Genomic DNA, 25,099 nt, shown 5'->3' with positions numbered 1-25,099 from the left:
GATTATGCATCTTTGGCAAGAAGACCAAAGGAGTTACATTGTGTCCTTGGTGCATTATATTAGGGATGTATGATGTTAATATAATCTTATTACTGGTGATGTTAATCTTTATCACTTGGATAAAATAGCGACTGCCAGTCTTTCCAAATGTAAAATTACTATTTTCCCCTTTGTAAGTGATAAATAGCTTTGGGGAAATACTTCTAAACTATGATACTCATTTTTTAAAATAACTGACAAAGATTATATATATTAAAGTGAGCAATATGATGATTTGATACACATTGTGTAATGATTACCACAATCCAATTAATTAACACATCCATCACTTTTCACACTGTACCTTAAATACTTGTTGATCCTATAACTGATAATTTGTACCCTTTGACCGACATCTCCCCATTTACCCACTCCCTAACCCCAGGGAACCATGGTTCTACTCTCTGCTTCTATGAATTTGACTTTCTTAGTTTACACATATAATACAGTATTTGTCTTTCTGTTATGACATTCATTTTTATACATTATATTTACAGTTATCTTTTAGAGATGCATAGTGACATATTTCTGGATGAAATCACAATGTCTGGTATTTGCTTCAACATCATGCAGACGTGTGGGAAGTAGGCTTTGGTACAGATGGAACAACATGGCTCAAGAGCTGGTAATTGATGAGACTACAGGTATTCATTTTACTAATCTTTTTTGTGTGTCTTTAAATTTTTCCATGGTAAAAGTTTTAAAAAATTAGAACCCAAATAAATACAACTCCATGCACATATGTATCGAAAGATAACACAAATTTACCCATTCAGGTATCTTGATCAGAAAACACTATTATGCTTAAATTTTCATTTTCTAATTTGAATCTTTTTTTTTCCCCCCCAAACAGTGCCACGAAGCAACTCCCAAGTTCATGCTGAGGTTTTTGCCACCAACATTTAAAACACAGGCATTGTGCGCCCTCTAGTGTGATCTTCTGTAACGTGAGTTGCACTGAGAAGTTCAGTAACAAAAAGCAGAGTATATTCAAAAAGGGGAAAAAAAATCCTCTTCTCACAAAAATTTCTGCTTCTCCACTAGTCAATAAATTATCTGCTAGTTACTTGGCTATGTACCAAAACCACTTCAAGTCCAAAGATTATCAACGTTTTTCCACCTACTCTACTGTTTCTCAGAACATATCATGCAGCTCAGGGAACAAAAAAGGACAGAAGACTACAATCAGTCAAAACATTTTTAAGCACCCTTCATAAAGGCCAGATGAAAAAGGATAAGGAAATCAATATTAATGGCTAATTTAGAAGCCTCTCATTGTGTTCTGCCCATATAAACGGTTCCATTTCTATGCTTTAGAATCCTCTAACACTGAGAAATTGTGCTCCACTTCTCACTCAAGTCAAGATTTGGTTCACGTCTTGCAGATCTCCCATCACGTTATTTTCTTAGGATTTATTGAAAAATTCTATCAGTGAATTTATCTGTAAGACACAAACAGGAGGCAAAGTGTAACGAGAATCACAGGCTTTGGAATTATGCAGACTTGACCTCCAATTCCAGTCCTGCCACCTCCTAGTTGTATTACTTAATTTTTCTAAGCCTCCATTTATGATCTGTACAAATAGGCTAATGTCTTACAGTTTAAGGATTAGGAAAATATATGTAAAGTAAATGATCATAATTAGTATTCAAATTGTAACTATTTTCATTATGTGATCCCAAAGTAATCTGCAGCCAAGCAGTCGAACCCACAGATAAACATTTTAATTTCCTTTGAATGATTCCAATCACTATTTTTGAATTACACAATCTAAAAAGCTAGATTTGATTTTTCAAATTTAGTTTTAATTTAGTTTTCTTACATATATAAGAAATTTAGTTTTCTTACATATATAGTTTCTTAATACTCCATATAAGATGGTGTTTATTCAGACAATAAGACAGTATACAGTAATGAGAACATCAAAGGTAATTGCTGACCCACACGGTATTCACCAGAGACAATTTGCACACACCTGATGAAGGATCTTCTTCATAAGTTGTTTTATTATTTTCACGTATCATTTCAAAACCTGTTTTGAATATATGAAACAGTTACAGGAGTAACTATAACTAGAAATGACAAAATTAAAATAAGAGCTATCTGTGGACAGCAGTAAATACGATAAGAAAAGAAAATCTCAATGGAAGTACAGAGAGTTTACCTGGTAGAAAACCATTAGCTTGTATAGGAATTAAGTGAGAACTCCACAATTCTTGCTAAATGTATCTGCAGGTCTTAAATATCTAAGTACTTAAAACTGGTCTGCTTTTGAGAAGCAAGTATGATTAAGTCATCGGTTTGTTAAATATTTTCTGAGTGTGCTATGTGCCAGACACTCTTCTACGTGTTGGATTAAGAGTAGGAAACAAAGTGGGAGGCATCTGCCCTCCTGATGCATACATTCTAGTGGAGGGAAGACAGCAGTAATTAATTTCTGAACAAGAAATGAAGGTAATTTCAAACATCGGTGCATGAAAAGGTAACAGGTGAGTGATCGGGTAACAGGTGAATGATCTATTTTAGCTGGAGTGATCACAGGAGGTCCCTCAGAGAAGAGGCACGTGAACTAACATCTAGATAAGGGAAAATCATGCAAACGTGATAATATGCACTTATAAGCCACAGTTCTTCACGAACACTTCCATCAACACAGATTCCTTACACTTGCTTATTTCCTCTAATTAATTTATTTTTAATATCATGTACACTTCCAGTTTCCCCAAACTCCTGGCACTAACACCTATCTAAAGGCTTAAAGACTACAGATATAAATATGATTATTCATTTTAAATGTTTTTTCCTCCCCAGAAAAATGTATCTGTTAATAAAATGTAAAATACACAGCTCACCATAAAGGTTAAGTTCATGGATTCTGGAGTCCTCTGATCTCTTCCTTACCGGTAGGAGACCCTGGGCCAACCACAAACTTACCAAGCTTTAGTGTCTGTCAAGTAGGGATCGTGTTTTGGGCTACTGTGAGGATTATGTGAAATAATGTATGTAAAGAACTTAGCACAGTGACTGGAACATTCTAAGTACTTGGTAAATGTAAACATTTATTTCCATTTAAAATGACACACATTTTTGACACACATTGTTTACATATGAATATATCAATATAAGAGGGATTCTGAGATTTTAACTTTAAAATCAAAACTATATATAAAAGCAAATAACTCAGAAGTAAATTCATGTCTTCAAAATAATTTCAGTGAGATCACCAAATGATTTTTAAAGATGAGTTTCTATACTGGTGCCCAAAAGAACAAAGGCAGCAGAAAAAAAAAATGAACAGACATTTCCATTTACAAAGGAGAATGACCAAAAACAAGTACTCATGGATGCCCACATGTGGGGCTGAAGCTACAGACGTATGAAATGGTCTTCTCTCTGAAGAGATGAAACTTTAGCTAGAAGGGTTTGAAGGGACAGAATATGGCAGATCCTGTGGGGTGACTCAGTAACGGTAGTCACACTGCCCCCAGTCCACCCTTTGCCTCACTTCATCTACTACACTGAAAAGCTCATACTCAACTTCCCAATCCCCACGCAACTCAGAAAGGCCCTGATATACCGTCTGCCCCAGGAAAGTTTTTGTTTTCGAGATAAACAAAAGGACAGATAAAGTTAGTACTGCCTCATGCCCTTCCCCTTCTTCATGTCTGGAATGGAACTATGATGCCTGAAAGTAGTGCAGACATTTTGTGACCATAAGTCAATTAGCCAGAGCATTAAAGTTAGCCAGGCAAAATGAAAAAGCTGGATTCTCCTTGCCCTCATCTAATCAGTACACCAGCCTTAGAATAATCATCTTCAGATTTGTTAGAAAAGGAAAAAACAGAAAACTTCTTTGGTGAAACGACTGCAGTCAAATTTTCTGTTATTTGCAGCCTAAATGCAATCCAAATGGACTTACGAAGATGAAGAAAGAGGATATTTCACATGGGATGAAAACCACAAAGGAACAACAACAAAGAGCTACTTCTCAACACTATGGTTTATGATCACAACGTTTAAATAAAGAATTAAGAGATAATTTCCACCTGTATCCAATAGCTTCCAATGTGTTTACAGTGAAGCATCATATTATTGCATTTACATTCCACACACCATATACACAGGAACTGGTGCCCCTTTAGGACAACATGGCCAACATGCAACAATGGAAATATGCAGCATTTTCAAGTCACTTCACAGCATAAATGAAATTTGTCCAAGGAAGGAAAAAAGTAAATAGCAGCTGGTTTCACGTAAACAAAACATGAGAAACTATGCACTGAATGGCTAGACTAATACTTCCACATTAAGATAATTTTACTCAATTGTTCTTCCTAAAAATGTTTGCTTATTTAAGAGATGATGAAACACTAGAGGCTAAAGCCCAGGTTTGAGGAGTAATGATTTTAGGTTCTTGAATTAAAGAATGAATCAAATGAACCTGCACTCATTCTTCACAGAACATCTCTCCAGTAAAGTTACAATAATGTAAATGCAATTAAGTGACTCATTTTATAAACCTCTATGATAAAAGAGGAAATTTCATTTTCATTTGTTTAATATTTCCATCAAAAAGAATGTCTCATTACACATTTACTGAAAGCCTGAATAATAAAACAATGGACAAATTCCAAGAGCAAACAGGGACTTTTTTCTTTTCCCATGAAGCTAGCATTATGGAATTTTAACAGATGTTGTATTTGGTCATAGTTAATAAAATGAATTATGTAGGATTAACATAAGGTTCAATATGTTTGCATTGGATTTTAACTGAAAAACAATTTCACATTAGAAGTTTGGAAAGATTTTGAAACACTTTTTTTCCTTTTTAGTAGAAGTGCTAAGATGAAGAAAATAAATGAATAATTATAGCACTTACTGCTTTTCCAATAAAATCAGACTTATAAAAACTACTTTTTCAAGGTTTAAGAAGACTGGAATCTTAGAAAAGTGTATACCCTTTGGTATTTCATCACCCGTCTCATGCAAAGATCATAGTAATGTAGCATATCAAAAGCCTGATTCACTACTCTACATAACTCCAAGCCCTCTTAGAGCTCCCTCACCTTTCTGAAATGATCATGATGTCAGGCAGCTTCTGAACAAAAGTAAGTCAAACTTAAAGCAGTGAAGAACAACAAGTATTCACTGAGTGCTCACTGTGTAGAAGTTTTATCCTAGAGTCTGTGCACCCTACAAGGAGGTAAACACCCAGTGGCTGTTTTCAAGAGGACTAATATGCTATCTGGAAAGATAAGCCACAACCCAATTCTAAGGACAAACTGAAAGAGAACGAGGTAAATCAAAGAAAACAATTTCACACAAACATACACAGAGACAGATACACAGCACTGATACAAGGAGGGGGAAAACTCTCCCTTATGAGATAGGACTGGTTTTTTTCCTCTTTTACAATCATGATAAGCAGGAAATAGTACATAGAGCCTTAAGGACGGTAAAGATGCAACAGAAGTTCTGGTGATAGTTGGTTGGTAACATTTTTCAGTGGAAAACATCCAAGTGGTGCAATCTCCATAAGAATAAGTCAAAAATAACAATCATGGAATTTTCCCAATACACTTTCATTAGGAATCTTGATCAGCTCAATCATCAATTAGGGTAACTTTACTTCATTATACCAGTATGCTGTTTTTCCTACAGAAGTAGCCAGTGAATATAAAATCAACTGCAGGTTGCAATTTGTTACAATTATAGAGATGCCTCTCAATAAGACATTTGAATACAACGCTTTCATTATAGCAGGAAAGCTTTACAAGCAGTAACAATTGTCTGGCCTCTCATTCAAACACAGCAATTGTTAGTCATCAACAAGTCTGAAAGCAGACAGATCAAGGTTGCATCCCCGTTGAAGAACCTAACAACCTAAAGGCAGGTTTAATTTCCAAATCTCCTAGCAGGCTATACTGCTATCACAGCCGCCTTCTAGAACTGCTGTAAAGGTACAAAGGTATCAATGAGAACAGTCTATGCAAAGTTCCTAGCACAAATGGGCAAACCTGGACTCAGATTAGTAAACTTGTCAGGAGCAGATGGGTGGTAAGGGACAGAGCTGCATTCCACACTTAGGTGTTTTATCAGTCCATTCTCACAATGCTATAAAGATACTACCTGAGACTGAGTAATTTATAAAGGAAAGAGGTTTGCCTCACAGTTTGCATGGCTGAGGAGCCTCAGGCAACTTACAATCATGGCAGAAGGCAAAGGGGAAGCAAGGCACGTCTTACATGGCAGCAGGAGAGAAACAGTACGAAGGGGGAACTGCCAAACACTTTTAAAACCATCAGCTCTTGTGAGAACTCTCTCACTATCATCAGAAGAGTATGAGGGAAACCGCCCATCCAACCACCTTCCATCAGGTCCCTCCCCTGCCACGTGGGGATTACAATTCAAGATGAGATTTAGGTGGGGACACAGAGCCAAACCATATCAGGTGTCCTTCACTGTTAATGCTCTTTCAGTTACCAGAGTACTAATCCTCCTAGTTAACATTTCCTGAGCACATACTATGTGACAGGCACTATAGAAAGCACTTACCCTGGATCCCCTCATTTAATTCTCACAAGAATATGGGGAAGTTTCAAATCATCAGTTCACAGGAAAGTAAATAAGACTGTTCTCAGATATATGTTACTATGTCCACTCTTACTTGTAATTAAAATTAGAACTACAATGACATCTTTTTTTTTATCTTTAAGACTGCTAGTCCATAGATGAGGCAGGGGAAAACAGAAAGCTCCTACGTTGTTGGCAAGTGTCAATTGGTACTTCCCTAAAGGGCAATTTGGCATTATCTACCAAAATTACAAATGCCCATACCTTTCACGAAGTAATTCTACTTTTGGTATGTAACCTGCAAACATTCAACCATGTATAACGTGACACAGGAACAGTATCACTCACCGCAGCATGTCTGTAATGTCCACCAATAGGGAAATGTTAAATAAACTATGGTTTGTTTACACAATGGACTACTATGCAATCATTATAAAAGACAGTGCTCTTTGTGAAGTGATATAAATCATCTCCAAAATAAAGTAGGTTAGAAAGCAGCAAAAAAAAAATACAGAAGATCTAGGATAGAGTGGCTCTGGAAAAACACTAAGGAGACTTATATAACATGAGTGTTTGGGGGAAGGCACTGAGCAGGCAGACAGCAGAACCGGGAAGGAGACTTTGGAGGACAGTCCTTGAAGCTTGATTCCTGAAGGTTCCCGTTTCCAGCCACTGGATTTAGGGGAATCCCTGCTGCTTAGCATGGATATTAAGGGAAAACAAGTCTGAAAAGCTGCTATATCCACTTTTGAGTAAACTAGTAAGAGTGATGATTTTTGCACCTAAAGACTGGGGGCTTCAATGAACTTACTGAACAGATTGAATTACTTGTTTGGCGTGCCTGACTGCCTGCAGCAAAACTAGGGTGGGGAGAATAACCCTCACCTATCTCAAAACTCTTCAGGAGCATCTACCAAAAAGAAGCCAGGAGTTACTTGTTATTAAAATGGCTACATCTTGCCATTGGGACAGCTCCAACCAGCTTCTAACCTTCAGGTTTCTGCAGACAGGAGTCAGACACCAGCAATTTATCCTCCAGACTCCAGGGGACACATGCTGGGCTCTTTTAAGGGCGTTTCCCAAATTCTCCACTCCAATCCCTGGCAAACAGCTGAGAGCAAGAGGTTCAACTTCTCCCCCAGGCAAATACCCCACTTTGTGCTCTCTTGAAGGCCCTCACTTGGCTTGCACTCTCTATGGTTATGAAAACCCCAATTCTGCTTCAACAAGCAAGCCACACACATGTACTTTCACACCCTTGTGGTTCTGCTCTTGCTGTTCTGCCTATATCCTTAACTACTTCTAACTGCCACTCCTTCAACAATTAAGTCATTTTATGCTAATTGAGCACCACTCAAGCATTGCTCCTTCTGTAACCCCAGCTGCATCTTGTATATACTTATCATTACAGTGCTTATGACACTGCACTGTAAAGTGTCTACTTCCCTCTTTGTTTCCCTGCCAGAAAGTGAATCCTTCAGGCAGAAGTGCTCCTTGTAGTGCCCCAAGACCCAGTAGGCACTCCAAAAAGGACTGCTGAGTGAAATTTGTGGACAAAAAACATTTGCTAAGTTTAACTGATTCCCACTTCTTTTGAAACAATTTGCTTTACTCTGCTTTCTTCCTCTATAAAAAGTCCTTCTAATTTACGTCCAAGAGTATGAGGCTGCTCTCCATAAAATTTTCAGGCCAACTCCATCTGAAATCGTGCTGGTTATGAAAGCAGCTATGATTTTGCTCCCCACCTTCATCTTACTGCAGTAATAACACTGCACCAGCATGCTTGAGCACATTTAATTTGGCAAAGATCATGAGAAAAATGAACACTGAAAGGATGAGGTAAACAGTGTAATCTGCTGACCTTGCTTAGACTCCATCTAAAATTCACAGTAACTAAAATAATTTCAGAGAATGTAAGGGATAAGCATGCAATCCCCACAAACATCAAATGCAGGGGGAAGAAAAAGTGTGACAACATTCACACAATCTAAAGAACACAGAATCTATCTTATAATGCATGGACTCAAACTTCAATCTCATTCTAATGGGCAACTGCTAGGGAGATAAAACTAGTTTAAGGAAAAAATTGCATACAGAATAAACATATACGTTTCCAGGTGATTCTCACTAAGGTTTTTATGTATTTTCTTATTGAAACAACAAACACGCTCTTGGCAAAAAGATTTTATATTGGTGCCAGAATAAAGTAAGAACCTAATGCAAAAAAATTCTGCTTAAAGCAGATGTTATCACTTCTTATTTTTCTCATTTTGAGAAGCAGCTATGTTTCATTCGGCAATAATTCTTCTCTCATTCTATCAGAGAATCTGTACAAAAGCAACACCTCAACTAAAATCAAGTCTGAAGGATCTTTTATAAATACGCATAATGCAGAAGACCTCAATTAAATTTCCAACAAAACGCTGCCATTTTGAGTAAACAAAGTCATCTCAGTAAGGTCACACTACTTTCAAGGATTGCAGGCTAGAAATTAATTACTAGCATGACATATGTCAAAACAAATTTTTTAAAGAACAGAACACAGCTGCAATCATGTGTTTATCTGTTTGTATGCAAAACCAGTATTCTCCAGCATGTAAATATATTCATTTATTCAGTATCTCTCAGAAAAATAAAAAAGGCTTATTGCCTCGCTCTTTCCTGCACCCAGGTGAAATCTGAGTAAGTAACACGTTTAGAAAGAAACTAAGTACAGAGTGTATATACAGTATGGGTGCTATTTCTCAAAGGCACAAGTCATCGCCACAGAATTAACTAATTTTGAAACATTAAGTTTGCCTTAAAAATAAGTTCTTCAAAGATCTACACCAAGTAGATTGTGAACCTGTGAAAACCAAAGCTTTAAGTCACATGTAACAGTGTTGGTATGTCATAAAGAAGACTGCACTCTCTAATTAAAAACAAAAAACTACCTGAGAATAACATGAGGGATTTCAACGAATTTCAGTATTCGGTCAAATACGGCAATATTTAACTATTATGTTTCAGTATCCCAGAACCTCCAAATAGAAAACGCAGACACAGAGCAGACGTATGCAGGTTCTCACTTATATTTTCTCTAACAGAAAATTGTGTCCCAAACCAGACTTCTCTTATATCTCATCTATCTGAAAACGAACTTTTGAACTTCAAGATAGTCTCTTCCATGTGAAGCAAAGATTATAACACACTTCTTTTTTTTCTTTTTCTTCTTTTTGGAGACAGGGTCTGTCTGTCACCCAGGCTGGAGTGCAGTGGCACAATTACGGCTCACTGCAGCCTCAACATCCCAGGCTCAAGCAGTCCTCCCACCTCGGCCTCCCAAGTAGCTGGGATTACAGGCACCACCACGCCCAGCTAGTTTTCGTATTTGTTACAGAGACAGGGTCTCACAGTGTTGCCCAGGCTGGTCTTAAACTCCTGGGCTCAAACAATCCACCCACCTCCACCTACCAAAATGCTGGGATTACAGGCTTGAGTCACCATGCCTGGCCTATATCATGCTCTTGCAGTAATATACTGAAACTACTTACTGATCGTAAACTTTTGCTCTTTCAACCAAACAGAACAAAAGAAAATTTCCCATGTGCTGAATCACAGAAATTTAGAGTTAGAAGGCAAAGAGAGGTGAAGTGGCTTCCCCTGGGGTACACTGCTCTCTGAATCACCTGCAGTGCCAGGACTCCAGTCCAGACTGAACTTCCCAGCTCATCACATTTTCTTATCAAGAAGCCAAGGGCTCACTGCCTGATACGGACTTTTGAGACACCCACCTCTTAGACCAGCGGTCCCCAACCTTTTTGGCACCAGGAACAGGTTTTGTGGAAGACAATTTTTCCATGGACCAGTGGGGTGGGGTGGGTGGTTTCAGGATGAAACTGTTCCACCTAAGATGTTCCACCTCCAATCATCATGCCTTAGATTCTCATAAGGAGAACACAACCAAGATCCCTTGCATGCGCAGTTCACAATGAGGTTCGTGTTCCTATGAGAATCTAACGCTGCTGCTGATCTGACAGGAGGCAGAGCTCAGGTGGTAATGATCACTCACCTGCTGCTCACCTCCTGCTGTGTGGCTCAGTTCCTAACAGGCCACAGACCAGTACCAGTCCACTGCCCCGGGGTTGGGGTCCCTGTCTTAGAATGCTTATTTCATTACAAATTTTTCATTAGTTCCTCATAATTCAGTAATTAACTTGATATCTTACCCTCAGTAGTTCTTTTTTTTTTGGAGACAGAGTCTCACTCTTGTTGCCCTGTTCCCAGGCTGGAATCCAGTGGCACGATCTTGGCTCACTGTAACCTCTGCCTCCCGAGTTCAAGCAATTCTCCTGCCTCAGCCTCCTGAGTAACTGGGATTACAGATGCCCGCCACTTGGCTAATATTTGTATTTTTAGTAGAGATGGGGTTTCGCCATGTTGGCCAGGTTGGTTTCGAACTCCTCACCTCAGGTGATCCTTCTGCCTCGGCCTCCCAAAGTGCTGGGGTTACAGGCGTGAGCCACCACACACGGCCTGAAGTTATTTCTTAATACATCAACTGTAAGAGACATTTTTTAGCCACCCTGGAATAACAAGTCAGTTACATCATGGGCCATTCTGACCACTGAAATTGCTCTTCCGCCAAACCCGTTCTACTCATTCTTTCAAATGTAAAAACTGAGAAAACTTAACAGAAAAGCGACAATAATTTCCCTTTTTGATTTTTTAAACCAAGTTTCTCCAAATATATTTCTAACTGTTAAGTAGTGTAAATTTACCGAACAAAGCACATCATTCTTTTGTACTTCAATATTGGAAAGTAAGTGACTTACCTCTCTTAAAACTGTGCTTTTATAGCCTCGATACAACCCTTGGATACCCTGAAACAAACAGCCAAGAGTTCAGAAAGAATGGCAGAGATTTCTGAAGGACGTTCTGTATACAGCAGATCTACCTGCTCTTGTTTGAGTTCTAGAACATTCACAATTGCCACAGTTCTATAAGAGGTTAATGATTCTAAACTGGCCTAAGGTACATAACTTATACCTTATATAACTTATATACCTCTATAACCAGCTCCTAAGGGAGCTCAGATTAGCTTCCTTTGAAATAGGAACATCTCTAACAATAAAACTGACTACACATTTACTTACTTTTAGTTGCTATTATTCTACTAAATATTAGTAATAGTACTTAATTGCTGTAACATGTCTTCTCTTGAAAAAAATATTTGAGATGCTTTAAATACATTTCCAAAAGCAAATGCACACAAATGCCAATTATCCTTTTGTATATAAACAGAATTATATTTATAGCTTCAAACATCAGAAAGTTATTCATAATCTCCCAAAGTAGTGGTCAATATTTCCAGACAAACCTGTATTAACCATCCACATATTTCATTAAGGAAGCTATAGTCGCTTCATCTCATTTGTACAATTAATATTCAATGTCTCCTCACCTAGGTAACAGACTATTACAAATAACTTTTCTAAAATCAACACTCATTGAAAATTTCCATGTGATTCTCATGTTTTTTTTTTTTTTTTTTTTTTTAAAGACTTCTATAAAAACTATAAAAGAAAGCAACTAAATGCTCTCTAGTCACATGGCCAGGAAAAACAATTTCTGACTGACAGTTTCAAATGCATCAGTAAAAGAAGCTACATTTTGGTATAAACGTTATGACACTGGTTACTGTCATCAGTCCAGTACTATATCTCTTCCATGGACCTAAAATACTATAGTGATGTTTTAATATAGTATCTTTCTTCATTTTACATATTTACAATTTGTTTCACATCTGATTCCAGAGGAACTGCAGGTAGATTACAACTCAGGACACATATACTGTGGAGACACTCAATGTTATGCTTAGAAATTTGAAAAACATTTAAATGAAAATACTCAAAAACCAATAAAAGGCAAAGATAATCTTAGCAAAAAATTACTACAACTGGACATTAAATTTAGCTCTAAAGTTTTCTCTCAGGCTGTCAGGATGAAGTCCACAGTGCTCATATGAGCTACTATAAAATCTTAATAAAGAAAAGAAGAGCTTAAAAAACACATCTCACCTCTTCATATAAGATGTTAGAAAAAATCTGAAATGTTCTTGTAGAAGCAGATACCTGTGCCCTCTGCTTAACCACTTCAGATGGAACTCGAATCAGGCAGGCAACCTAAAAGACAAATTTAATTATATCCTAAAAAGTAAATAACTGCTATAAAAACTGAAATTTTTTGGTAAGCAAAAATTATAGTAAAAAGGTATAATATGGAGGCTTACTGCAAGATGTCAAAAAACCTTGTCAAAAAACCTTTCCTGGCTTGTCCTATATAGATTCTCCCACCTCCTGCCAGATGTTCCAAGAACATTTGTCTATAAGCCTCCCAACGGCGAGAAGCACATTTACTCATTTCGAATCCCCAACGCCCAGAACTGCATCTGGCACATGACATTTCAAACATGCGTGATGAAAGATGAACCAGAGGAACCTCTGCTTTACTGGAAGTAATGCACACATCCGTAGAGGCAAGCTGACCATCAGCTGGTACCCACCCTTCCATCCCTCACCAACTCCAGCCCCCACAACTCTCGATCATGCAGCAACTGAAAAGGGACTCCCAGCACTCTTGTACACTCTCCTCCAGCATTCCAGCAGACGTGGGTCATCCTCACAGCTACTGGCCAATATGTGATTCTAATATCACCCTTGCTGACATGCTGAGGCCGGGTATATGTCACCTCAAATCCACACTGCCAGGATTTTACCTTACCCTATATAAAGGTAATTTACTTATTTTCAGAAAGAGAAACAATAAAAAATTCGTCAAACCCAAAGGAACTCTGCCCACAAAAGGAAAGAAGGCAAGGTTGGAGAAAGGGTGGCAAGGTACAGGGAGGGAGACGTGTAAACATATTTTAAACATTTTAATGGAAGTCCTGTATTCAAGCCTCTATGGACCTAACAGTCTGCAAAGATAAAAACTTTTTCTGCAACTTAGATTTCACACATGTAACCTTGAACACCAAAGTTATGGTACTCGGGAGGCTGAGACAGGAAGGTAGCTTGAGCCCAGGAGTTCAAGACTAGCCTGCAAGAAATGTAAGAAAGCTGTCCCACCAGGCCGGGCACGGTGGCTCAAGCCTGTAATCCCAGCACTTTGGGAGGCCGAGATGGGCGGATCACGAGGTCAAGAGATCGAGACCATCCTGGCTAACACGGTGAAACCCCATCTCTACTAAAAAATACAAAAAAACTAGCCGGGCGCGGTGGCGGGCGCCTGTAGTCCCAGCTACTCGGGAGGCTGAGGCAGGAGAATGGCGTGAACCCGGGAGGCGGAGCTTGCAGTGAGCTGAGATCCGGCCACTGCACTCCAGCCTGGGCGACAGAGCAAGACTCCGTCTCAAAAAAAAAAAAAAAAGAAAACTGTCCCACCAAATAGAGTACACAACTCAAAGAGGTTTATCCCTTCTGATCTGTATTCTCCTGATTCCTAATCAGAGATCAGTACTCAATTTGGATATTACATAAGGCTTTGTCTGTCCAAAACTAAATGGTTCTAAAGCATGGCTCTACAGCAAATTTATAATGTAAAAGACCAAGTAGAAAATATTTTACAGTTTGCAAGCCACATGGTCTCTGTCGCAACTGTTCAGCTATGCTGTTTTAGCACAAAAGAAGCTATACATATAATGTATATATTATATATGTATAGATTAATATATATATTAATTTATATATAATATATAAATTAATAGTTTGGCTATGTTCCAATAAAATGATATTTACAAAAACAGGCGACAGCTTGCCAACCCCTACGCTAAGAGAATTAGCCTTGGCAAAAGCAGACTGGGCACAGAACAGATAAAAGCCCCAGCACCCCATGACAAGTGGGACAAAGATGCCATGTGACGTGATTTTAGACGTCATGAAGTCAGCTAACACGGGCATATCGCCTCTAAACCTAGGAAGTAACAATGCTTCATGCTGATGCATTACAACAAAGGGTATGGTTATGGTAACAAAGGATCCATTACCTGAAGTTATTTTTCTACCAAAACTGACAAGATTTACAGAACAATATAATCTGATTTCCATTTCTTCATTCACCGAACATTTGAATGCTTCTTATGCATAAAGCTGTCTATAACTTGGGCCAATATATCTTTCCACCCAGTCTCCCTTTAAACTTATCTAATTCAGTTCAAGAAATACATATGGAGCCAGATACTACACAAGCCACTCCACGACAAAGAAGACTAAGATGATGCCCTGGCCTCAAAGAACCCATAAATACATATCAATAATTTCAATAACATATGGCCAAAAAGCGCGGGGGGGGGGGGGAAGAAAGATTATGGGAAATGTGGAGGAGGGGTATTTAGTCCAACCCCCACATTCAGAGAAACTGCCCAAGATTACGCCATTATAGAACCTTCCAGATGAGCCAGAATGAGCTGGTAAGAAAGGTGGGAAGGTCACAGTGGGAAGAGCGAACAATAAAAGAAAGTACATAAATGGCCGGGCACGGTAGCTCACGCCTGTAATCCCAGCACTTTGGGAGGCCGAGGCGGGTGGATCACAAGGTCAGGAGATCGAGACCATCCTGGCTAACACGGTGAAACCGTGTCTCTACTAAAAATACAAAAAATTAGCCAGGTGTGGTGGCGGGCACCTGTAGTCCCAGCTACTCGAGAGGCTGAGGCAGGAAAATGGCATGAACCCGGGAGGCAGGGCTTGCAGTGAGCAGAGATTGCACCACTGCACTCCAGCCTGGGCGACTGAGCGAGACTCTGTCTCAAAAAAAAGAAAGTATGTAAATACAAAAGCAGGGTGTCCAGGGGCATCAGCGGCAGCCCCACCAACACAGTATTCCAAAGCTGGCAGCCTCCCACATGGTTCCGTATTACCAAAGTAGCAAGTGCAAGGTCAGGAGTAATGACAAGTAAGACTGGACAGACAAGGCCCTGTATACCACGCTAAGGGGCTGGAACTTCATTCCATAGTCAGTGGGAACATTGAAAAAGCTGAAGCAGAGGAATGACGATGTGTGCTTAGGGAGATCCCTCTGGCCGCAGTGCACAGGAGAGCTGGAGGGTGGAGTGGGGAGAAAGGCAAGAAGCAAACTCGGACCAAGAGCCAGAAGGCAGGAGATGGGTTACAAGATTGCTATAGCAGTTCTATAAGAGGTCTGGAAATGAATATGGCTCAGAGAAGGTCAAATCTGAGGAAAAATTCAGGAGTAAAATGCACTGGACCTGGTCACCGACAGGAGGTTAAGGAGTGAAGAAGTAGGGAGACAGTAAGATGCTTCTGTTTCTGGTTTGGATAATGGGCATATGGTGGTCCCATAACATGAGATTAGGAGTCCAGGGAAGAAGAGGGGAGGTAAGTTCAGACTGGACAATGCTGAGTAGAAGTCTGGGGGACACGTAAGGGGCTATGTCCAGCCAAGTAATGAAAATATAGTTATAAAACTAGAAAATAACAGGGTTGCGAAAATAGATAGTAACACCCAAAGAGAGAGCCAAAAAGGAAGATCAAAAGCCAATAATGGGACCCTGGGAACATCAATTTTTGAAGGGCAAGCAACAGTGGGAGGGGGTACATGGTGTTGCCAGGCACATCTGCCTTCACTGGCTGCCCAGCTTCTGACTCTCATGTGTTGGGGGCTTCCCAGTTAGGAAAAACAAAGGGAGTCAGTCTCTCCCCTCCTGCCCTGGCAGGAGGACCACAATCAGGTGACTTAGGTCCGACTAATCAAACACTCCTGTCCAGGGGTCTGATTCTAGAGCTATGCTGGCAAATATGTAGGCCACTAGCCCATGAGGCTACGGAGCACTTGAAAAGTGGCTAGTACAATTAAGATGTTCTATAAGTGTTAAATGACAGATTTTGAAAATTTGGTATAAAAAAATTAATGTAAAATATCCTGCTACTAATTCTTTAAAAAAAAGAAAAAGAAAAGAGAGATGAGGTCTCACTATGTTGCCCAGGCTGGCCTTGAACTCCTGGGCTCAAGCGATTCTCCCACCTTGGCCTCCTGAGTAGATGGTGCCACCATTCCCAATTAATAATTATTTTACATTAATTTTACAGTGAAATCTAAATACCAAGGATGTGTTTGGTTTAATAAAAGATGTTATTAAAGTTCATCCCAGCAGATGTTTTCACCTTTTTTAATGTGGCTATTAGAAAAGATAAAATTTCACCTGCATCTTACATTATGTCTCTATTGAACAGTGCTGTTTGGAGCGACTGGGAAAGCTAAACATTCATTTACAGAAATAACTGCTTTTTTAGATGCAAGCACCAGGACCATGACTATAAATGACATTTAATTGTCACTTAAGTGATTTGGTGACAGGCAGTTCAACTTTTAGTCCAGAACCTCAAAGTGAACAAGCAGCCAGGCTCTTCCTATCCTTCTGCCCAGCCACCCAGCTCCCTGGCTTCTCATCCTTAGGCCTCCTGACTCTCAGATAAAAGACAGCTGTTATGTCCCTCAGTACCACCTCATCACACAACAGAGTTCAAGGCAGGAAGAACGGGCCTCCTCTCTTTTCTCAGATGCCCCCCAGCAAACATTTCCTTGCATGTGTTAGCCAGAGTTGTATGATGTGGCCACCCCTTGTTAGGGAGGTGGAGGATATCTAGATCTAGCAAAGCGTTAGGAACATGGGACACAAACCAAATCAGCATTCTGTGGGCAAAGGAGAAGTGGAAGGCAACAGTGTCTGCCAATCTTCAAAAAAATATTCTTCATTCCATAAGTTAGCCAGGATCAATGTTGATGGCAAGCAACCAAGCACCCTACTTGATGTGCAAGGGGGCCAGAAGCCTCAAATGGAGATTGGCAGAGGAACGCATCAAGAGTCTCCAGCAGCAAACATATGAGGGTTTCCAATGTTCACCAGTATTGTTTCCATAGAGTGGCTGCGGTGGGAGATCCATTATGGTCAATTCATAAGGTATTGAGGGAGATGAGCAAGTGTAGACTACCGTCAGGGAAAGGTGGCTAGGTGTTAGGAGATGGGTTCAGAGTGAAGAGGGCCACAGGGTCAAGGAATAGTCTGGTTTTACTTAAGACAGTCGATATTTGCACATACGATGGGGGAAAGTGCTCTCAGCAAGACAAAGGTTGATAACCTAGGAAAGAAGTGAAATAATACATGAAGACCCCACAGGAAATTAAAAAAGGCAGAGTCAGAAGCCCGAGCCCATGCTTCTCCATCTGTGACTACCTCCCTTTACCAGGCCCACCCCTCAGCCTCGGGGCCACTCCTGCATCAAAACTGGATCTTTCATTCAGGGTTCAACTCCAGGGAGGAATGAGCAGTGGTCTGGCTGAGGGTCTGCAGCCCTAGACTGTGTCCCCAGTTCTGCAAGTGAATTCCCGAGTGTTTCCCTGGCCTTCCAGGTCTTTTTTTTTTTTTTAATTCATTTCAAAATTAAGAAAACTGACAAATAATAATGCATATATTTATACAATTAGATGCATATATGTATAATTTTTCTTACTTGACTTGGACCAAATTTTTATGGTATCTTTTTAGGTCCTTATTTCTATAATTCTTAATTTTCCAAAATTATACCTTATCTAACCTCAAAAGATTCCCTCCCTTCTGAATTCTTAATTCCCATATAAGCTTTCTTATCTGACATTTTTTACTTATTAACTTACACCATATAGTTTGTAAAATATATTTCCTCTTCTACTAAACCGTAAGCACCCTGAGAGCAAGAAGACGGTATGCACCAAACTTACTAATCAGCTGGTGTATTATTTTATGTTGAAAGCAAATGAAACTAGCCAGGAGGAAAGGAATCAGCAAAAAAAAAAACAAACAAAACAAACAAAAAAAAAAAAAACATCAATTCCACAGAAATGACTTCTCCATACTTTAGAATTTACATATAAATATACATAGAAACAGGGTGTCGTTCTGTCACCCAGACTGGAGTAAGGTGGCATGGTCATAGCTCACTGAAGCCTCAGTCCTGGGCCCAAGTGATCCTCCCATCTCAGCCTCCTGTGGAGCTGGGACTACGGATGTGCTAATTTTTTCATCTTTTGGTAGAGGACCACTCCTTGCTAATTTTTTCATCTTTTGGTAGAGACAGGATCTTGCTATGTTGCCCAGGATGGTCCCAAACTCCTGGCCTCAAGTGATCCACCTGCCTCAGCCTCCCAAAGCACTGGAATTACAGGCGGGAGCCACCACATCCAGCCTAATTTTTTTTTTTGCCTCTACACATATTTATTGTCTATACATATACTTATGTAAAGAGTAGGGAATAAACACAGTAGAATTACAGATGTTTCTTTTCTACCTACCTATATTTTCTAAATTCTCTACAATTCACATTTATTATTATTTCATAAGTTTTTAACGTAATTTCAAAGAAAAAAAGTATTTATTATGGACCAAAGATTTTAAGTGAGAGAGAAAAATAAAAGGGCTAATTTAAAATATGCTTTTAGATGGCAACCTATTAGCCTTGATAAAAATTACATATTATAAATTTAGTAGCAATAAATCCACAAAAACAGATTAAAACTGCTTACCAGTAAGGCCTAAAATTGGGTATAAGTCCAATGAAACCTACATGAACCTAAAAGGACAGCTCCCAGCATCTAAAACTCATTAAAGAAATGAAAATAAATAAATAAGAGAAAGAAAAGGGTATACTAACTCTTTGCATTTTTCAATTCAAGAGGTCAAGAGTGAAATCCGACCCCAATATGTCAAGAAAATAGGAATTGTCTACTTCTGTGGCTTGGTATCAATATTTATGGAACTTCATGCTTCATAACCCTCCATGTTCTTACTATTATGTTTTTAGTTCTTAAAAATACAGATGCAGAAGAAAAACCTTGAAAAGGCTCTCTGATAAAAAAAATCAATCTAACTAGTCGAGGGGTACAAAGCACCCAGCATGGCTTCCTGACTTCTGCTGGGTGACAACTGCAGCATAAGAGACATGCTACAAAGTAACGCTTCTGCTTCCTCCAGTACCTCCGGAGCCTTCCATTTGGTTTTCTATTAACTCTGATCCTTCTTAGATTTGAATTTGAGCTACAACAGAGTATTTCACTGCACAAGAACAAAAACATGTTACAGTATTATGGTTCTATGAAAGGAAATAAAGGGAATGTCATCTGTGGGTCTCTTGGTAAATTCATTCTGCAGAGCATTCTTTCCTCATAAATCTGGGGTTCAGTATGAATCCATGACACAGGAATGGGGGCATTTTCACTAAACCCAAGAATGTTTTATATGTTAAAGTTCTATCTAAAAACAAGAACTACTAAGGTTTTCCATAAAAAAAAAAAAAAAAAAAAAATCATGCTCCCTCCATACTTTATCAAAATCAAAATGCAATGCTGGCCTCCTTCAACACGCCAAAATATGATGAAACCTTAGATTAAAATGTTGATTAAATCATGATGCTGCTACCAAGATTTTTCTTCCTTTGACATAAATAAAACCTTTTCTGCTGTTTTTAACTGACTGCTGCAACCAAGGACTGAATGTTTCCTTTTGGTATTTATTAAATGAAACACCAAGAACCAGGTGCACCTGCATGCTGTCCCTGCTACTCAGGGAAGTAAAGACAGGAGGATCACTTGAGGCCACAAGTTTGAAGCCAGCCTAGGCCACCTATGAGACCCTGTCTCTTTAAACAAAAACAAAAACCCGAGATGCAACACTACAAATCATAAAACTAAGTGTCTGAAAAGGAAAAAATTACAGTGAACTTTGGCCTCACTTTAGGTACTGAGTGGAGGAAGAGAGAGATGGATGCTACTAAAATCTCTGGTTCTTTCATTGCCATAGCAAGTTCCCGTCCTTCAGCACATCACCACTGGGGTTTTACAATTGCACCCTGTCCTCTCGCTCTGGAAACGCTCTTCAAAGTCCCTGAGTATCTCCAATAATACCTTTTATTAACATTACATCTTCTCCCCAACTATTTCAACATAGTTCACAAAAAAAATCTGATTTAAGATTTTTCTCCCAGAAACTCCATCAACTACCTGCAAATATTCCTCTGATATTAGAAGCTAATTATGTCAGCATTTTACATATAAATCAATCTGAGATCACAGAAGTTGCTGAAGGTCAGAGAGCTACTTAGCTCAGGAAGTATGGGTGAAACCCAAGTCTTCTGATTATCATCTCCAGAATTATTTTTCAATAAAGATGTCATACTTACACACATCTAATGCACTTAAAGGTTCAAGGTTTAATTTCAGCTAATGCTTCATGTTTCAACAGGCAACTCTATAACCAATTCAATAGAAATTTAACAATACACTGAACAGAGCCAGTCAAAGCTTCATCATATTCAAAGCAAAAGCTACTTTGGACTTTACAGAGCAAACTCAATGTGGCAAATTAGTAAGACGGGGGGTCAGGGAGAGACCCCAGGAAACTATAAAGATTTTTGAAATGCAATTTGCTTACTTGTACTTCATTTCCACATTCTCTTTGTAATTCCCAAAATTCTCTTTAGAAAGGTTTCCAATTAAGAATATTTAACATCTCTTTCTATACCATCATTTAAAAATCAAAAACCTCTACAACAGTTCCATTTGTGTGTCAAGTCTGCCATCTTCTGCTGATAAATGGAATTACAGCTGTTGACAAAACCAATTTACAAATCCTAACTTACACTCCTTAGATTTTAATTTTTACCTACTTACGTTGGGACCTATGTTCATTAAACCTTTCTCCCTTATAAGACTCTTTCTAATCACGCAAATAAGTTCAATCGTTGTAGGTATTAGTCTTCCCTGGTCTGACAAGACTGCTGGCGCGGATAATCCAGACTACACAGGGAAGTCTTCTCAATGAAAATAACTCTACCAACGCTTAGCCCCTGTGTCTAAAATTTGTTCACAGAATTTTACACAACCCAAAAGATTAGCCTTAAATGGCTTTTTTGCTTTTGTACTTTTCCATAACAGAAATGAGCCATGATTTCACAGGAGGTGACAAACGCCCCATGGATGGATTTATAGATTCCCACCAATACAAAAATCTGAACGTGGAGGAGGTGGCAATGGTGACTGTATTTGCTTCCTACTGTTGCTCTAACAAATCACCACACATTTAGTGGCTTAAAACACAAGCTTATTGTCTATAATTCTGAAGGTATGAATTCCAAAATGGGTCTTCCTGAGCTAAGATCGAGATATGTCAGTCAGGCAGTATGCCTTCTGGAAGCTGCAAGGGAGCGTCGGCTTCCTGATTTCTTGGGCTCCCCTGTACTCCTTGGTTTGTGGCCCCTCGCTCTATCTTTGGACCAGTCGTATAGCGTCTTCAGCTCTCTGACCCCCGCTCCCCTCTCCTAAGGACCCCAGTGATTAGACTGGGCCCACCTGGATAATCCAGAAAACTCTTTCCACTTCTCTTTTTTTCTTTTTTGAGATGGAGTCTCGCTCTGTCACCCAGGCTGGAATGCAGTGGCACGACCTGCAAGCTCCGCCTCCCAGGTTCACGCCATTCTCCTGCCTCAGCCTCCTGAGTAGCTGGGACTACAGGTGCCCACCACCACGCCTGGCTAATTTTTTTCTGTGGTTTTTTTTTTTTTTTAGTAGAGACGGGGTTTCACCGTGTTGGCCAGGATGGTCTCAATCTCCTGACCTAATGATCCAACCGCCTCAGCCTCCCAAAGTGCTAGGATTACAGGCCACCATGCCCAGCCCCTACCTCAACATTCTTAACTGTATCTGCCAAATCTCTTTCTCATGTATGGAAACACATTCACAGATTTGGGGACCAGGACATATTTATTGGGCGGGGGGGGGGGGGGGGCATTATTTTGCCTACCACAGTAACCAATGGCAAATTTTGGAACCTAATGTTTTAAGAAACCATTGATGTGAATCCTTACTGCACAAGTAGTATACTTATTGCTACTTCTGCCATTTTTTAAATACTACACAAAAAAGAAAACAAGAGGTGCTCCTTGAAGTACACACAGAGATATTTATCCAATTACTTATTCTGCAATGGCGTTTTATTGTTAGCTGGGAATAATAATAGCTGGGACACTAGGAGCACATCACTAAACTTCTTTGAATTTTAATTTCCTCTTCTTCTGAACTGATATCCTTCCCAAAACCAGGAAATTCTAAAAACGTGCCACATTCAGCAACTTGTGTGAAATGGGGCTAGACCCAATGTTTATTCAACATTTTGTGTGTCAGATGCTAGGCTGGACACTTTGTAAGTGCTGTATAATTTCATCCTTGTAAGAACTGTGACTGGGATGGCATTAATCCTATTTTTCCAAGATGAGGAAAACAGCATTTCAGTGAAGGCAAGTAAATAGCCTACAGACAAATACGTGGACAAGTCACAAATCTGACCCTGATCTGTGTAACTTGACGGCCCATGTTCCATACCATACTACCTCCCTACAGACATCCTCAAATACTCCCTAGTTATTTAACAGATGGATCCAACTAACTTATATGCTTCTCAAAAACAGGGATCAAATTTCTTATCTGGTGTCTCTTAGCACCTATTAATAGTATTAGATATACAACAGGCACTCCAATATTGAAAAGCACACAATCACAAACCAAAGCAAATAAGTGACAGGGGCATTTAGTTCAAGAATCCTCATCTTAACAAGGCAATATTTTGGGAAATAAAGGTTTGTCACTGACAGAGTTCAGGTTTGCTTGGAAGTGACTAATCCTAACCTCCTTTGGTATTTTGGTCCTTTGAGAGCAGTATTCAGTTTTTCCATTTACAATGTAGTGGCAATAACTGACCAAGTTTCACTCCTGTGGCTCAGAAGCATTTCTTCAACTGCATCATCCTATATGAAAATCATATTGTGCCTATAAAGCTCAACTTAATTGTGTTCTATAAACTGATGCAGATCTTAAATAAAAAGTTAACAGAGTTTCCCTTCCCTTTTGTCCACTAACTAAATAAAACAATCAATGAAATACTCTCTCCCAGATCATGAATCAATATCATCTGAACTAACACTGCATACTATATTAGAAAAAGAAAATCCATACAACAGAAAACAATCTGAAATATGTTAGAAAAGGAAGTCATCGAGAAACTGGGGGTGGAGACATAGCTGGGGTACGATGTTCCTTTCTAAAGGCCTCCCTGATAAATCTCTTCAGCACATTCAATAGATGAATAACTACAAGCAAGGTCATCACCACACACAGGTAATGCCAAGCCAGGGCAAGCCCTGAACCTCCCCTGTCCTGACTGTCTCTCTCTTTCGTCTTCTTCCCCTCTCTGTGTGTGAGCTCAGCGTCAGATGGCTGGGCCCACTGACAAGATGGGGCATGTTTATTCAACTTAGCTCGGCAGACTCCATTGGAGAATTCAAGCAGGTGCACAACACACAGAGACACAACAAACTAAAAGGCAACCAGGATGAAAAACGCACTGAAGGATGTCGCTGGAAGGGCTCCTGAAAGAATGATCATCTTTCCGCCAGCTCCATCTCTTTAACATCTCTTGAATTCACTCTCTCCCTCTGCATCCCTCTGCCCAGGCTGTGGTTCTCTCCTGGGGATTCCTTTAATAGCCCCTTATCTCCAGAAAGCTGCCAGGGGACTCTCTTAAAATTACAAGTCTGATCAAAAGATAAAAGCCCCAATCCTTACTATAGCAGGCAAGGCCCTATAGCTCTCAGCCCCTGCTTCACCTCAGGGTGACCCCATCACACTGTGCTCTAACTATATGGAACTTAAAACTACCTAACAAGGGCATTTTAGAACTCCAATACTCCTCCTTGCACCCACCCACCTAACAAACTATCCTATTCTAAATGCAAGATAATAAAGTTGTACTATAACTGAGACTCCTGCTAAATGAGTAGATTTTTGCTGCCCTGCCACAAAAACAAAACAAAAAGAGTCATTATGTGACATGATGGATATGTTGACTTACTTCACTGCGGCAACTATTTTATTATCTATATGTATCCCACATCATGTTGTATACCTTAAATAGATACACAATTTTTTTAATGAATTAAATTAAACGCAGCTTAAAGGCTGGCTGTTCTGTGAGGTTTTTTCTGAATTAATACCCATCCATCTACCCCAATCCAGAGAAAACCAACCACTCCTTCCCTTCAGCCTCTCACTCTACCTTGTACAGATGCTCAATTTATGACAGGGTTATATCCCAATAAACCCATCCTAAGTTGAAAACATTTCAAGTTGAAATTGCATGTGATACCCCTAACCTATGGAATATCATTGCTTTAGCCTCACCTCCCTAAAACTTGCTCAGAATACTTACACCAGCGTAGCTGACTGGGACGTGCACTGCCCAGCACTGCCAGAGAGCATCTCATCACCTATTACCACCTATCGCTAGCCCAGGAAAAGATCAAAACGCAAAATCTGAAATACAGTTTCTACTGAATGCATCTCATTCTTGCACCATCGTAAAGTCATTTAAGTAGAACCATCGTAAGTCAGGGACCATCTATAGTT

At 39.5% G+C, this 25,099-nt stretch overlaps 1 protein-coding gene across 10 annotated transcripts in view; it reads right to left on the bottom strand.

The window, feature by feature from the left end:
- Window positions 1-25,099, bottom strand: part of SLC25A26 (solute carrier family 25 member 26) — a 162,468-nt gene that overhangs the window by 107,111 nt on the left and 30,258 nt on the right. For all 10 annotated transcript variants that reach the window (XM_015130409.3, XM_015130414.3, XM_077990217.1 and 7 more), the window contains 2 exon segments: window positions 12,673-12,777; window positions 11,428-11,475 (listed from right to left, as the gene is read on the bottom strand). In XM_015130409.3, the coding sequence (XP_014985895.3) occupies window positions 11,428-11,475; window positions 12,673-12,777 (153 nt within the window).

The sequence above is a fragment of the Macaca mulatta genome, chromosome 2 (genome assembly GCF_049350105.2).
Source record: "Macaca mulatta isolate MMU2019108-1 chromosome 2, T2T-MMU8v2.0, whole genome shotgun sequence".
Taxonomy (NCBI): Eukaryota; Metazoa; Chordata; class Mammalia; order Primates; family Cercopithecidae; genus Macaca; species Macaca mulatta.
Note: the sequence above shows the minus strand (reverse complement) of the source record. Positions and strands in the feature narration are given on the sequence as shown.